Below are 17,684 nucleotides of genomic sequence, written 5' to 3' on the forward strand. Positions count from 1 at the left end.
CATACAGTGGTACACTCTTTTCTGTGTAGATCTAGCCACCAAATGTTGGGTTCTAACTGCACAAATGTGTTTAACAAGATTTATTTTATCATGTTAGTAGGTTTAACCATCTCTGCCTATAAAAAAAAGGTTTAACTATCTCTGCCTATAAAAAAAAGGTTTAACCATCTCTAATACATCATTAGATTCAATTTTCAAGGTAGTAAAAATTCAATCTAACAATTCATGAAGATGAGAATGGTTTAAAAATGGTTCAAAGCATCATTTTGGCATCAACTTTAACGCATGAAAATAGTAAATAGGTAATGCTAAGCATGATCCAAAGGTTAGTTGCATCTTCCAACTCCGTTCCTAGAGAAGAATCTTTTTCTTTTAGAGATTAAGAGTGTACCACCATAAGTAATGGTGGTTCAGTACCACAACAAACACTCTCTTTGAAAATTGCTCTGGTTATAATCTTAGATTCTTAAATATAAATTCAATGGAAGGCCCAACATCTATAGCCTCTACCATGCCTTCACCATTCCGAGTCAGTTCATCATATTTCAAAATGTTTGAAACTCTCAAATTGCTCCAACTGCTCATTGAACAACAGAAATGATTGCCTTGAACAAGAAACCAAAGTTCAACAAACCAAAAAATAATCTCATGATGCCTTCTCAAAGTACCTAGCACAAAAACTAAAAGAGCATCTTCAACATGAAAAGGTAACATACGGCTCCAATGGTAGCGTATAACAGTTTCAGCTCCGCTCAGCTCTGTCATTCTAAATAGAAATGCTTGCTTATGATGAGCTATTCTCTGAAAAAGTAATATATGAAACTTCATCAGTCAGTAAGGAAGGTCCCCTTCTGGAAGATCCCAGTTATCATCTTCATCCTCAGTCCTCTTTGACCCAGCAGAGTCGCCTTCTGTTGATGATGGAAACCTTGGTGCCATCGGCCGCCTGTATATAATTAAACGCGTTAAAACAACTAGAATCCCCTACCTAAATTTTCACTTGAGAGATGACAGAAAAAGCACCTAAACCAAAGAATATCAGATAATAATCATAGCTACAAATATAAGACAATAGCTTATTCTATTATTTTGTTATCCCCAAGATAGTCCGGAATTGAAACTCAACCATCAAAGAAGCTCAGATGGTTTTGAAACAAACAAAAGAGTATCATCAGCATGCACAACAGGGATGCACAGCCATAGCTTCATGCTGATGCCTCCACAATTCAAGTTCCCATTCAAGGAGAATTTGGAGACAGTGTGACAGGAGAGAGGACTTCTCTTACTCCATTCTTACTAGGATAAGTGATTATGGCCCCTCCATTTCATCTCAATATTAATCAATAGATGACAAGATACAAGCAAAACAAGGTGGCACCCTGTCTGGTACATCATCCTTCTATGCCAAATGATCATCTGTCTTATTGTATAACCTGGCAATTGGTTCAAAAAAGAATATGGATGATGAAGATGCATAAATGAAGAATAACTGACAAATTTCTTTAAAAATTTCTAGCATTTTTACATAACCATCCAATAAAGCATCCACTCCTGCTACTCATCCAGGAATATTGCAGTTCAGTAGAATCTTCAAGTTCTCAATCTCGCAGTGTGCTTCAAAGCATGTAGTGCTTCCAAAACAATACCGTGAAAAGCAGGTCAGCTTGGCTGATTTTGAAAAAGCCTAATCCAGTTAATAAGAAAATCACATTTCATGTGAAAATTGGTATGAACTAATAACCTGGTTCCGGCTTGTTTTTACTTATTAACTGGTTTAGTCCAATTTTCCTAAAATGTAAAAAAATTGGAAAGGTGGACCACTTTTAGACTTCTAGTCTTGTAGGATGTCAAAAAATAAACAACCCCCCTGAAATTATTACAGAAAATGAAAAAGTGGGCCTTTCGAACTTCTCATCTTTTAGCCTCAAAAAACCAAATACTGTCTTAAAATTCTAACAGCAAAAAAGAAAATGGGAAAAGTCATCAAATTATCAGAACAACCTTTCAAAATAGGCCTTCTAACTTTGGAGTTGAAGATTAATTCCAATCCAAATTCATGAAAAAAACAAGAGGATCCCTCTCATCATGCAAACCTTTCAACTGCAAAAGATAATGAACTAATTCACTCAAAAGAGGCTTCCATATGATCTTTTTTGCATGGTTGCTGACTTCTTCACATATTACTGTCTCACCAATGTAACTGAGAAGCTCATATAGTTGTGTTCTTTTATTTTATTTATCATGGATTTTTACTATCTTAAAAAAGGATTTCAATGAAAAATTTGTTTTATTTTTGCCGATCCATTTTCTTCCATTCCTTCTTTTTTATGATGGCCATGTATGCATCCATTCGTACATATATATCTTAGCCGATCCATTTTCTTCCATTACTTCTTTTTTAGGATGGCCATGTATGTATCCATTCGTGAAGTAAAATTACACAACTGGATTTTCTTAGAGGATGCTATATATATAGATAGAGAGAGAGAGAGAGAGAGTTGGGGGGGGGGGGGGGGGTAGCTGCCAAATCCGCTCTGTGCATACTGCCAGCCTACCGGGCTTCTGCAGGGTTTCCGTACATATGTATTCTACATGTTTGATTTTATAGGAACGGACTCTTGGATCGTCCAATTCTTACATGTGGGTAGGTTTTTATAAGGTTTGAAAATCGATGGTTTACATTTTTCATAAATATTCAAGATGAAAAACTCACATTTTTTCATTAAAGAAACACGACCCAAGTGTTGTTCTCTAGCAAATCGACCACGCTAAATGCATCTGCAGGAACAGATTGGTGAAAAACACCCCCAAAACCCGTTCGCTTGTGGTAGGCTCCTAACTTTGATAGGCACATACTCCTCTCTCTCTCTCTATATATATATATATATATATATATATATATAAAAGAAGTTGAATCTTAGTAGTTTGTTTGTGATGTGTTTTTTTTCTCAGATAGACCTGTTCTGAAGATCAGGAGGAGAAATTTTCGGGACCTCCCATGAATGTAATTCATTTTTTGGGGGTTTAATCGAATTTTGGCTTTTCGGTGTGGTTAATTACTGCTTGTATTGTTGTGTTAGGTGTTTCTGGAGGTGATGATAGGGTTAACTGATTTCAAAGAGAACAGGTTGGGATATCCCTTTTATTTTTTCTGTTCTCTTTTTGTGGGTTAATTGATTCACTTCTTAGTGTGTTATTTGGCCACTGTTGTAGTTAGTTTCTTAATTTTGGGAGAGAAGAGAATGGAGTGGGAAATTTGGGGACACTGTCATTGTCACTTGGGATGAGAAGGCTACAAGGCATTATTAAGTTTAATGGGGACTCCAAGCTTGTTGAGTGTCAGATTGCCTTATAATGTTGAAGAGAAGCATAATTGTTGTGGTTTGCCTGTTCCCTTGGTATGGGCTCAACAGAATGCCTCTTGGAGCTTTAAGTCGCGTAAAGCACAAAGAGAAAGAAAGCATATGAAAACTTTGCGAGGACCTTTGAGCTCAGTGAGGGTTTTTTTCTCATCGGAATAGGTGTAATAACCGCGATTTTTATCAGATAAATAAACTTAGATTTTTAAGTCATTTAGGTGATACAAGAATATTTTATTGTTTTATTTATTTATTCGTAATTGGATCTTGGATAACCTATTTGGATCTTCAATGTTGGATCCCAAATATCCTGTTTAGAACTCTGATATTCCATTCGGATCTTAGATATCGGACCACGAACCTTAAATTGAATATTTAACAATGGATTTCGGTCAAATGGATTGGATTTCTGGTAATGGATCCTCATTATCGGGATCAAATTTGATATTGGATCCAGGATGAATGAGGCGGATCAATGAAGTTTAAATCAAAATTTTAATGGTAAAATTTCTATCTTGGGTCTACAACACTTTAGTGGGATTGGTATAGCCTAGGCGATGTTCGGATCCATAACATGGCATTTGGATCTTCGACATCGGAACTTCAATATTAACCTGGATCCTTGTATGGAAACCGTAAGGATCGATGTATATTTAGTTGGATCCATAATAATTCATTTGGATCCATAGTTCCAAATCATATAATTAAAACTCTAGATTTCTGGATCCAAATTTATTAAAAAGATTTACGAAGCACAAAGGATCCTGGATCCATATTAAGTTATGTCAATTTTTGATTAACGTAAACGGACCCATATCAATTGGGGGTCCATATATATAATATCATATACATATATTAGAAATAACTAGATAAATAATAATAGTAATACAATAGTAAACCTATATTAAATATAAATATTTTTTTTATAAATTTACGTTTGGATCCATATGGATCCAACTTACGGATCCGGATCACAAGAGGGATGCGGATCCAACACTCGGTTGGATCTCGGGTCTCGGACTTGGACCCAGACCGCGCCCAGTGTAAAGAGTTAAAAAAAAAAAGGAGAGCCCCTACCCGATAAATCAATTGTTAGGGTTCATTTTTGAACCCTAACTCGTCGTGAGGGGTGGTTGGGGAACGATGATGCGCAGCCGAGAGGGTGAAGGAGGTAACCACCTCCTTCCTTTTCGGAGGCACACCCTCCTACTTAACTCCTTTCTTTTCTCACCTCGCATCCCCTCTCCTCCTCCACTTTCTCTCTCGTTCCCCCTCTTTGCTGCATCTCCGATGAGCCTTGCGCAATCCCTCCCCGACAGCCGCTGCCGACGTTCCCTTCTCCGGTAGCCTTGCCAGCGACCCCCAACAGCGTCAGCCTCCTGCTCTCGCCACACTCTTTGCTTCACACCCACTGTCTCTCTCTTCTCTCCATTCCTCTTGACCGTGCTCGATAGTGGAGCAGTGAACACCGGTGGCATCCCAATCGTGGCAGCCTCCTCCCTCTCGCCGGAACAGGTAGGATCTTTGTAGCTCTTCCTGTGGCTATACATATGCTCGGATGTGTGCGTGGGAAAACCAAAAAGGAAAACCCCCAAATCAAATCTTTGGAATTTAGGTAAAGGGTTTTGGTGTTTTTCATGTGTGGATGTCCCGTATGCATGGTATTGTGATGTGAAAATTTTCTTTATGGGATTTCGATTTTCCTGTGGATGTTTCCATGATTCAGTAGAACGATTATCTCAAGTACTTTATGAGAAATTATCCAGTCATTCGGGTGGACTGAGTGTTGAACAATAGTCTAGAAAATATGCCATAAGGCTTACTGATATGCTTGCTCACATATAATACAAAATCTGTATCATACACATGTTGAATCTGTAGAGTGACATTAGAAAAAAAAATTTAATACATTTTTCATTGTTAGCCTGATCTTAACATGGAATGTGGGAGGTATGGATTTCGACAGAAACTGGTACGGATGGGGTTTGATGAACATGAAGTTTGAATGCACTGATTTCAATCGAATTCTGTTTGAACTAAATGATGCAGGAAATATTGTTTTGTTGGGTACAGGGCAGTTACCATTCCGTTGTTGTTCCTCTTGTTAAAATCAATCACTGCATTATTGTAAGTAGCCAAAAAGATGTGGTAAGGTCTTATCAAAACTGAATACAAAACTCAATTAGGGAGTTTCTTTTGAAATTATAACGGTCCAAAGAGGTGACCTTTGAAAGAAAAAGATATAGTTGTATGGAATGTTGGGTTGGTTGCTGGGACTTCCTGAAGCCAATTAAATAGGACCTACATGTTCTCAATTGATAAATAGGGGTAAACGTAAGGGTTGAATGACTTAGACGGGGTAGGTTAGTAGTGGAAATTAAATTGCTCCATGGCAAAACTATGTTTCAATGTTAAATTCTGGGCACAAGCTGTACGCCATATACTGTTTCTATTTCTGTCATTCCCTGTGATTTTCTGTACATAGGGTAACTAGAATAGCATGCCTTGTAAATTGCTGATAAGTTAGAGTTAACTTACTACCTGGTTAGGTGCTGAACAGTTAGTGTTAATTGAAGTCCTGTTAATGTTAATTGACCACCATGTTATCGACTGATCAATTAATATTGATTTTGTATCCTGTTATACCTTGACTAACATATCTTGTTATCTTCTGGATAGATGTCGTTAACCTATTCAGAGCACTGTTTTCTTTTATTGCAACGGTATGGCCTGTTTTCACCATACTGATTGTTAGTGCACTATTATGGTTTACTTTCACAGTTCAGAGTTCTTGAATCAGTAGGAATTTAACTTCACTTGATTACAACAACATTGACTATAAGTTTTGTATTATGTTGCACCGTTTCGTTTAACTGCGTGTTTGGTTCAGACATATGGGTATGCTGCTAGGCTATATTATGGAAATACTTATGATATGTAGATACTCATGATCCAATGTCCATTAAGTGTATATCATCTAGAAGGTTCAAATGGCCATTAAGATGCTTATTTTCCAATGTTCTTATGCATGTTAAGCTGTATATTTTTCTGAAGTACTTTTGCCTAACACTACATATTTGTTGGAAGTATCAAACGCCAACTAAGCTGTATATCTTGTGGAATGTTCAAATGAGAATGTGTTTGGAGAAATGTATATAGTTGTATTACCAAATCTCTAAGATTACTCTGCATGCTCAATAAAGGACACCAACAGTGTCTCTACTTGTATAACAGAGCTTTTAATACATGCCTCCCTGTGTTGGGATGTCACAAGTCAAAACCTAATGGTACGTTGAGGCAATTTGTTATCGAAGAATAAATAAATAATAATAATGATGATGAATGATGATCTGGTAATCGAACCTATGGGTCGGTTGGTTGTGGACATATGAATGTCAAGCCAGTGTGTTGAGGGTCATGCATAGACCATCAAAGTTATGATGTGAATCCACATGAAAATGAAAATATAATATTGTTGCCCGACTGGTTTAAAGGCACCGGGGCATTCGTGCTCAACTGGTTTAAAGGCACCGAAGCACTTTGGGTAATAACCATAACATTGATGAGAAACTTAAATTTAATTTCTATGGTCTGACTGGTTTAAAGGTACCGAGGCTTGTGTGCTTGACTGGTTTAAAGGCACCGGAGCACTTTGAGTGGGTTTAAGCAATCAATATGGAAAAAGGATTTGGATGGTTTATTTCACCTTGGTAAAATGACTAAGGTTGACATCTACTGCTAAGGTAGTAGAAGGAAGTTGGGAAAATGCCCTGTACTTCGGGAAAATAATTAAATAAAAAGATTAACCCACTCAGATTCGGGCTTACCTTGGAGAGGGTAGGTGGTACAAAACTCCGGGGACGTGTTTAACTGTTTCGAGCTAAAGTGACTCGTTGGTCCCCAGTCCTCGGAGTTGGGGGACCCAGACTACCAATATGTCCTAGGTGGTAGCTCTTTGTTCTTCTGCAGAAGTTAGGGATGCATCCTGTGTTTTGGTTTTGGCCTTTGGGAGTTTCTCTCGGTCACTGGCCGCTTCCTTGGGATTTCAGTCTTAGTTAAAATGTTCGGGTTAATAAAATACCCTTGAATAATATACCCCCAAACGTTTTCTTCTGAGATGGTTGCCTTGGCCCACGTGTACCCGTGGGATAAGAAAAGATAAACATCAATTAGAACAGTTAGGTATCACTGTGATGGAGTCATTAAAGAGACATTTGCATATTTTTCAGTATGCTTTATATTGTGAAATTGTAATGATCTGAAATCCTGAAATGGGTAAATACGAGGTGATTGAACTATTACATGAAAGTTATGCATGTTATTGTTATTGTTGTTGCATCGCCTACCTCACTTGCTTATTAATGTTGCATACTATGCCTTACCTGCTCAGTTATTGTTATTGCATAATTGTTTACCTGCTCCTGTATATGACTGTTGATTTTTGTTGTTGCTTACTTGCTTATGTATATGTTAAAAATCACCTATGACACCCACATCTCATACTGGACTCATGATATACCTGCATTTAGAGTTACAGTTTTCCTACTTAGACGTGGTAGTCTAATTCCAATCAATTTACTATTTTTCAGGTAAAGAATAGGGTTTATGAGCGGTTGCGGGATGAGGCATCGGATCGAGATTTTTGGATTTATTGTTCCAGGGATCGCTTGGGTTCCTTTTATGATTTTAACTCTGATGATTTTCATTGATATTGAAATGAAATAAATGTGTTGGGTTTTCTCTCCACCGTAATGTCTCGAAATGTTTAACCTTATTTTATTTCTTGTTTCCGCTGTAAAAAAAAAAAAAAATCTTCAAATTTTGGGTTAAAATTTCGGGGCGTTACAATAGGAATCTCAACTAAGCTATGTCACATAAGTGCGGGTGCGGGTGCGGATGTGGATGCGGCGATTCGGCACTTTAAAAAAACTTAGGTGCGGGGGTACGGGGAGGGTATATATATAATTTTGAACAGTTTTAAGTTAACACTAAGTGTATGTGTGTGCATTTATGTATTTATATACATAATATAGATATAACTGGACTTGGTTAGGGTCAACAGAATCAACTTTTGGACAAAAATGGACCTCAATGTGGTTGACTTCACTTGACACAAAGGAAGTCGTGTCCAAGTGTCGCACCCACATAGGTGCGGGTGTGACTCGGGTGTGATGCCTTGTTAGAAGAGTCCGTGTGACATAGCAACTAAGTTGACAATTTACTAATCCCAGCACTAGATGACAAATAGGCAAATAGCCATATCATGGTCTATTAGTGCAATGCAATACATGGATAAATGGAACACTTTATTATACAAAAAAGGGAGCCTGATACAGCTTAGAAATTGTCACTTTGATGTTTCAGAGATTTTGGGCTTGCCTTTTGGTAAATTTCGATCAATTGCTGGAGCTTCTCTCTTGAGGGATGTAGAAACTGGGACTTTTAGTTGACTGTATCCCAATTGCATGAGACAATCAAGAGATTAGAAAATGCTGTTATAATATGGGAATCAACTATCAAGTTGTATCTTGAGCACAAAAACATGCAGATAATGGATGAGAATGAATTTGAGGAAGTGTCTCTTATGAAAAAAAATTCTTGTTTCAATACCAAAATGCATGGGAGCAAGGAATATTTCCACTAGCACTTTGAGTTTTGACTCCTTTTTATTTATTGACCTACTGATAGAGGGAAATATTAAATATGGATTTTTTTTGAAAGCTTATAATTTGAGAAGTATTCTTATGTGGTCATTCCCTTGGTCTATGTGAATTGGTGTTGATGCAATAGGTAAAGCTAGAGGTGCATATGAAAATGATAGTGCAGACAATCACATATGATGTAACAATATACTTGACTATATTCCTCCTGTTCTTTTTAGTGTAAGTTTGTGCACACCGTAAGGAAATGAGGACCTCCAACAATGTTCTCCAAATCATCAAAGTGGATACACAAAAGGGCCACAATAAGATCCACCAAAAGTACCACAAAATAGGCTCACACACAAAACTCACTCAATGGGCACACAAGAGACACTCACAAATATAAAAAATATTAGTTTTATTCAAGAAGAATCCATGCAAGAAGCATTACATGAAGAGGGGATTCATCCCCTATTTATACACAATATGGGAGCTCCATAGAGTCGTTGGAGCTGGTCAAACGGCTTTATTTAGAGTTGTTGGACCAGCCTGAAAAGAAGGCATCGTTACTTTCACTGTGTATGTCTGACCCGATCCATTTGTGTAATGGATCTGGTCCAGATCCAGTTCATGTATTGTAAATTAATATTATGTAAAGGGGTATTTTCGTACCCTAGTGTTTTACACTTTTAATAAATAGAATGAGAAGGCAGTCACGATCGACTGAGCCTTCTTTCCTGTGGAATCTCTCTCTCTCTCTCTCTCTCTCTCTCTCTCTTCCCCTCTCTCACTGTCGATAATAGGGTTTCCATTCTTTCATGGTATCAAAGCTGAATCTGGGAGCGTATCACAGTTTGAATCTGCGTAAATCCATCAGCGTCAGCAGCGTGGGTTTATCAGCCGTGAATCTGCGTGAAGAAATCCCCAGCGTGAATCTGCGTGAAGAAATCCCCAGCGTGAATCTGCGTGGTACTGTGAACCAGCGTGAATCTGTGTGAAGAAAGACCCAGCGTGCATCTGGACCCATCAGCTGTGTGCTTTTCATCCCAGCGTGAATCTGGACAGTCATCTTCTCTGCTATCAGCCGTGAATCTCAAAGAAACACAGCGTGAATCTGGACCTATCAGCTGTGTGAATCTCATTCCAGCGTGAATCTGGACCTATCAGCCGTGAATCTCAAAGAAACACAGCGTCAATCTGTGTGCTTCTATCAGCAAAATTTGTGTCCTGTGTCTAATTAAATCAGGTTCCCCTTTCCTTTGTGTTAATTCGATCTGTGGTTTAATTTCTGCTGTTTTTCTTTTTGCTTTTCCTACATTTAATCTGTGTGTTCTTCCTACTACCTGCTAATCACTGTTAACCCAACTCTTGAACTGTGATTTCCTCACTGCTGTTTTTCCTGATGTTTTTTTTTCTCTGCATTTAATATGTGTTTCCCTGCTACCTGCCAATCGATGTCAATCTGAAAATCTTTCTGATTAGCCGAGTCCTTTGTTTCTCGTACCCAAGTGTCGATTCAAAGATAGTAGTGTTCTGTTAGCCGAGCCTTTTGTTTCTCATACCTAAGCGTCGATTCAAAGATATTCACCAAATGGATTTTACTCACGGGCAATCATGTCTGTCCTCAAGTTTTCTCGGTCAACTAGTATCTGAAAAACTGAATAACTGCAATTTCTTAACCTGGAAAAGACATATTATTCCGTTTATAAAAAGTCAGGACCTCTCTGGCCATCTTAATGGATCGGTCCCACCGTCTCCAGAATTCCTTTCGCAAGAAAAGGCCGACGATAAAGGAGAACAATATGTTGTTCTTCACAAGAATCCAGAATATGTTGCTTGGATGAAGAGGGATCAATCGCTAGTGGCATATATCACCTCAACTCTTTCATAGGAGGTCCTTATTGCTCTTCCTGATGATTGTTCGGCAAAGGAACTGTGGGATATGTTAGTTCAAACATATTCACAAATCTCTGAGGCAAGAATTATGTTTCTTAAGCGAGAATTTCAAATGCTGAAGAAAGATTTCATGTCTATTATGGAATATCTGAATAAAATGAAAGGCATCACAGATCAATTGGCTGTTGTTGGGTGTCTTGTCAGTGAAAAAGATAAAGTACAACAAACCTTGAGTGGATTGGGGTCAGATTATCATGTTATGACGACAACCTTACTATGTTTACCAGAACTTCCAAAGTTTGAAGATCTTCGTGCAAAACTATTGCAATATGAGATGAATCTGAAAGGTTCCTCTGAAGCCTCTCATGGGAATTCCGGAACACAAGATGTGCTGGCTATGGGAATGAGTTATGGTCGAGGTAGAGGAAGTTCTTTTCGAGGAAAAGGAGGACAAGGGAGAAATAGCTATGGAGGTCGTGGCATACTCCCAACACCCAATGTCCAGGGACAAAGACCCATTCCCACCTGTTTCCTATGCAACAAGAAAGGGCACATTAAAGCGAACTGTTGGTTTAATCCTCAAAACAAAGGGAAAGCTCCACAAGCAGAGGCTAGAAAGGATGGAGAAGTAAAAGAGTTGTTGTTGGTAGCCTTGGCAGGATTGAATATGAAACAAAATGACAAAGGAACTTGGTATGTCGACTCCGGAGCAGCTACTCATGTTACAGGTGATGTAGGTAAACTCTTGACTCTTACACCTTATGTTGGAAAGAATAGCATTGTCACAGGAGATGGATCACATCATGCCATCTCACACACTGGAAATGCCATTATACACATGTCGAAGTCCTCTCTTAAACTTCCAAGTGTCATCCATGCTCCTAATATTCAAAAGAACATTGTTTTTGTCTCAAAACTTGTTGATGATGCAAATGCTTCAGTTGAATTTACTCCCTCTTCTGTTTATGTCAAGGATCTTCGCACGAGGAGGACATTCGCTGAAGGAAAACGATAGGGCAACATGTACATCTTCCAAGGAGATCCTTCATTCATCCCAACTATTCATCCTTGAAGCCTCACCAACGTCAAGTCTTTGATTCTGATTTTTTATTTAATGTTTCTGAAAGTAATAAGCGAAGACTTTGGCATAGTCGTCTTGGCCATTGTGGTCGCCATTTTATTGAAAAACTTGTCATGAATAATCTTATTCCTAAGTCCAGTCTGAGTTCAGAAGTCGTTGATACAAAATGTTCTAGCTGTCATCTATGTAAGAGTCATGTCTTACCTTTTGCTTCCATTAATAAAAGAGCTTCAAGGCCATTTGAGGTCATTTGTTCAGATGTCTGGGGTCCTGCTCCAATTACTTCTTTTTCTGGCAGTAAATACTATCTTATTTTCATTGATAGTTACTCACGTTATACTTGGATATTCTTTATGAAGCACAAATCAGAAGTTTTTGGATTGTTCCAGAAATTTCACTCTTTCGTTCAAAATCATTTCTCTACCAACATTCTTAATTTCCAGTGTGATGGAGGAGGTGAATTCTCCTCGAGTGATTTTGTTAATTTTCTTCAACATAATGGGATAAAGAGAAGAATGTCTTGCCCTCATACACCTCAACAAAATGGGATTGCTGAGAGGAAGCATCGACATATTGTTGAGACTGCAATGAGCATGATGCACGGGAGCAATCTCCCTACATCATTATGGACTGAGGCCTTCCACTCCACAGTTCATGTGATAAATCGCTTGCCCATGAATATCTTAGAAAATAAGTCACCATACTTCTCTCTTTTTGGCATACAACCTGATTATCATGAATTACGTGTGTTTGGGTCTGTTTGTTATGTGCACATTGATAGCTCACTCAGGCACAAGTTCCAAGATAAAGCTTTGAAATGCAGGTTTATAGGATATGCCGAAGATTACAAAGGGTACAGGTGTTATGATCCCCTGATTAAGCGTGTCAAAATATCAAGGAATGTTATTTTCGATGAAATGAACTTTGCTGATCAGGATAATAATTCAACTATGGTGGATACTGATAACTCAAGCTCCAGCATTGAGGTATACTACCCATGGTTAAATTCAGAACTCTTCTCCAATGGTACAGTAGACTGTCCAGAAAATTGCAGTCAGAATGAGCCACATGAGGATTCAGCCAATGAGACCCAAACGGAGGAAACTGTCACACATGACTTGGAGCCAATAAGGTATAAGGGTATTGTATACACTCGACAAGAGAAAGAACCCTCATTCATTCCTTGTATGAACACGGATCCTTCTGGATCATCTGTTTCGCAGCAAATGGATATCAGAAGATCTTCACGGATTCGACATCCGCTTGACAGGTGGGTAAGTTATAAAAAATTTTCATTGGACTTTCAGCTATTCTTGACATCCATATGTAAAGAGGATGAGCCTCTTATGTTCTATCAAGCTGCGAGCTCTAGAAGATGGGTAGAAGCAATGAATGAAGAAATGAAGGCCTTACATGAATGTGGCACATGGGAGATTGTGCCTAGACCACTGAACAGAAATGTCGTTGGGTCAAAATGGGTGTACAAGATAAAATATAAACCAGATGGGAGCATCGAAAGGTACAAAGCTCGACTTGTAGCCAAGGGATTCACACAAGAGGAAGGCCAAGACTTTGATGAAACCTTTAGTCCTGTAGTTAAGATGGGGATCATTCGTATTGTGTTGAGTCTAGCCATTAAACATGGATGGACATTGAGCCAGCTGGATGTAAAAAATGCTTTTCTGCACGGGGATTTAAAAGAAGAGGTCTACATGGAACAACCCACTGGATATGCAGAACGAGATGCCAAAAAATATGTATGCAAATTAAAGAGAGCACTCTATGGTTTGAAACAAGCTTCTCGTTCCTGGTTCGACAGTTTTTCTCTAGAAATACAACGACATGGCTTTTCTCGGTCTCTTCTAGATCACTCATTATTTATTCACAATGAACAAGGAGTCACTACTCTTCTGTTGATATATGTAGATGACATCATCATCACAGGAAATTGTAAAAGCCACATTGAGCAGGTGAAGAAGTTATTAAATCAGAGATTTAAGATGAAAAATTTGGGAGAGCTGCGATATTTTCTTGGGGTAGAAGTTGATAACAAAAATGATATGCTTACCCTTACTCAACACAAATATACGTTGGACATTCTCGGCAGAGCAGGCATGACAGATTGTAAGCCGTTAACAACTCCAAGTGTCATCCATCAGAAATTGAGTTCACAAGAAGGGGATATATATGGAGATCCCACTAAGTATCGCAGTTTAGTTGGCATGTTGCAATACCTGACTTTTACTAGACCCGACATAGTATATTCGGTTAATCAGGTATCTCAGTTTATGCATGAACCTCGTGTGTCACATATGGAGGCAGTCAAACGTATACTTCGCTACCTAAAGGGTACAGTGGGTGATGGGCTGATATACAAAGGCAAGGAAGAATTAGATCCAGGCGGTGGCCATGAGATTGTTACTTATGCTGATGCTGATTGGGCGGGTGATCCAGATGAACGACGATCAGTATCCGGTTACTGCAGCTTCATTGGGCCAAACTTGGTATCCTGGAGCAGTAGAAAACAAAAGGCGGTTGCTAGATCGAGCACTGAGGCTGAATACAGATCGATGGCCACTGCCACGGCCGAGGGTACATGGATAAGACATCTTCTGACTGAAATGGGAGAATCGATTGCTAGGTCACTGTTACTGTGTGACAATCAAAGTGCCATCAACATGTCATTCAATCCCATTTACCATAGTCGAGCAAAGCACATTGAAATAGATCAACATTTTATTAGGAAAAAGGTTGAAGACAAAGAGATTGAGCCCATGTATGTGTCAACTAAAGAACAAGTTGCTGATATCCTCACTAAAGGGTTAACAAAGGATAGATTTTGGTTTTTGAAGAACAAGTTGTTCATGGTCCAACACCATGCACAACTTGAGGGAGGCTGAAAAGAAGGCATTGTTACTTTCACTGTGTATGTCTGACCCGATCCATTTGTGTAATGGATCGGGTTCAGATCCAGTTCATGTATTGTAAATTAATATTATGTAAAGGGGTATTTTCGTACCCTAGTGTTTTACACTAAATAGAATGAGAAGGCAGTCACGATCGACTGAGCCTTCTTTCCTCTCTCTCTCTCTCTCTCACTGTCAATAATAGGGTTTCCATTCTTTCACAGCCTCCAACGACTCGATTGACTAGTCAACCAATTGTTGACTAGTCCAATAAGAACTAACCTAGTTTTAACTTAGTTATATATATATATATATACAATGAATATACATTTTTAAGAGTCTCCCTCAAACTTACGGTTGGATAACCAAAAGTTTGCCTAAGAAAAAGTGAAATCTAAGAGCAGCGGGAGGTTTTGTGAAGAAATTTGTCAACTGGTATTCTGAGTAACATAGAGAAGATCAATAGTGTCATGTAGATACTCCTCTCGTACATAGTGACAGTCCATCTCAATACATTTGGTTTGGTTCGTTTGTTAAAGGTCCAGTCGCTGGTAATGTAGATAAAACTTTTGTTGTCACAATACATTCGTGATGCTCCTTTAATTTGGATGCCCGTATCAGCCAACAATCTTCTTAGCCAAACCACCTCTATAGTGGTTGTAGCCATGACTCGATATTCAGATTCAGTTGAAGAGAGAGAGAGTCTTTCTGCTACTTCTTACATCACCATGAAATCAACGAGTCACCTAAGAGAACACAAAAACCCGTGATTGAATGTCAGTTATTAGGATCACCTCCTCAGTCAACATCAATATAAGCAGTTAAATCTAAAGATAAAGAAGCAGATAAAAAAAGGCATCGATAAATAGAAGTTTTAATATATCTAATAATACGCAAAACTACTCTCATATGAACAGAGGTGAGAGTATGTTGAAACTGGCTAGCTGTGTGAACTGCAAGAGCTATATCAGGTCTTGTAATTGAAAATAAGAAAGTGTCCTGATAAGCTGTCTGTACGGTGTTGGATTCTCAAGTGGTTCTCCATCATCAATTCTCATTTTAGTATTGACAAGTTCGAGAGTGTCAATCTTCTTATCATATGAGATTCCAAACCTGACAACAATATTTAGAGCAAATTTAGATTGAGTCAACAAATAACCTCTAGAAGAATAAGCAACTTCAATACCAAAAAAATATTTTAAAAAACCCAAATCAATCATTTCAAAATGTATTTTTAAAAGTTTTTTAATGTGTTCAACTCCCTATTTGTCCCCTCCAGTGACAATCATGTCGTCCACGTAGAAGAGAAGAATAATAATATCTGCATCAGAAATCTTAATAAACAAAGTTGTGTAAGTCAGACAAGATTGAAACTCAATATCAAGCATAACTTGACTAAACATGTCATACCATGCCTTTGGTGCTTGTTTAAGACCACACAGAACTTTATCTAAATGAAAAGTTTTTTTCCTAGGAATAGTTATACCAGGTGGTGCTTCCATATAAACTTCTTCAACTAAATTTTCATTAACAAATGCATTCTTAACATCTATTTGATATATTGGCCTTCTCACAGATGCTAGGGCTACTAAGGTTCTAACAGTGGTCATCCTAGCAACTGAGGCAACTGTTTCTTCATAATCTATTTCATATTCTTAGAAATATCCCTTGACAACTAATCTAGTTTTGTATCATTCAAGAGTTTCATCACTCTTGGTTTTTACCTTATACACCCATCTACAACCTATAGGTTTCTTTCTTGGGGAAATATCTTAGATAATCCAAGTATTTGCCTTTTCTAAGGCGTCTAACTCTACTTTCGTGGCTTCTTCCCATTTAGAATGTTATTTTGCTTGAGCATAGGTCGAGGGTTCTATGTAAGAATGTATTAATGCAAAGTAGGCTTGGTACTTAGGTGAAAATAAATCATAAGAGACAAATTTTTTGGGAGGTTTTGATACTCTAGATGACCTTCTAGTATGTATTTCTATATGGTTTTCATTATCGGTGTATTTTTCAAAGGCACATGAATGTTCAGAATCACTACACCTGGAATATTGGATACAACTTTGATCCTTATAAAGTTGCTCTTCTCTAATCTCATTATCACGAGATTGTTCTTTACTCACTATATCATTTCTAACTTTCTGAACAATCGTCATACTTTGGAATTAGATCCAACAAGAAATACTCAGTTATTTTCCTAGATTTTTCAATTTCAAAAAACCTTTCCTTTTATAAGAAAGACACATTTATTGAAACATATAACTTTTTATTTCTAAAATCAAAGCATCTATAGCCTTTTTGGTTATTCGCATATCCCCAAAAGATACAAGGAATAGCACGGAGAGAAAGCATATCATTCTTATCAATAAAAACAAAACATTTACACCCAGAGACTCTTAATCTATAATAATTAGGAATTAGTTTGAAAAGTTTTTCAATTGATGATACATTTTCTAAAGAAGCGGATGGCACTCTGTTAATGAGATAAATTGCAGTTAATGTGGCTTCAACCAAAAAAAATTTAGGTACTTGGTTTGCAATAACCAAAGTTCTTGTTGTTTCTATGATATGTCTATGTTTTCTTTCAACTAAACCATTCTGTTGTGGATTGTAAGGACAAAATTTTTGATGTGTGATACCATTTAAATCTAGGTAATCTTTGAATTCTTTTGATAAAAATTCTTTCCAGAATCAGTATGAAAGATAGAGATATCATTTTTAAATTTATTTTTTACCAAATTGTGAAATATTTGAAAATGTGAAAAGACTTCAAATTTGTTTTTAAGAAAATAAA

At 37.7% G+C, this 17,684-nt stretch overlaps 1 protein-coding gene across 1 annotated transcript in view; it reads right to left on the reverse strand.

Moving 5' to 3' along the window:
* Positions 1-543: 543 nt before the first annotated feature.
* Positions 544-17,684, reverse strand: part of LOC149812065 (small ribosomal subunit protein bS21c-like) — a 53,960-nt gene continuing 36,819 nt past the window's right edge. Inside the window, exon 2 of the mRNA XM_089992723.1 lies at positions 544-946. Coding sequence (XP_089848849.1) covers positions 832-946 — 115 coding nt within the window. The 3' untranslated portion in view covers positions 544-831. The remainder of the gene's footprint in view (positions 947-17,684) is intronic.

The sequence above is a fragment of the Nuphar pumila genome, chromosome 17 (genome assembly GCF_984573655.1).
Source record: "Nuphar pumila chromosome 17, dmNupPumi1.hap1.1, whole genome shotgun sequence".
Taxonomy (NCBI): Eukaryota; Viridiplantae; Streptophyta; class Magnoliopsida; order Nymphaeales; family Nymphaeaceae; genus Nuphar; species Nuphar pumila.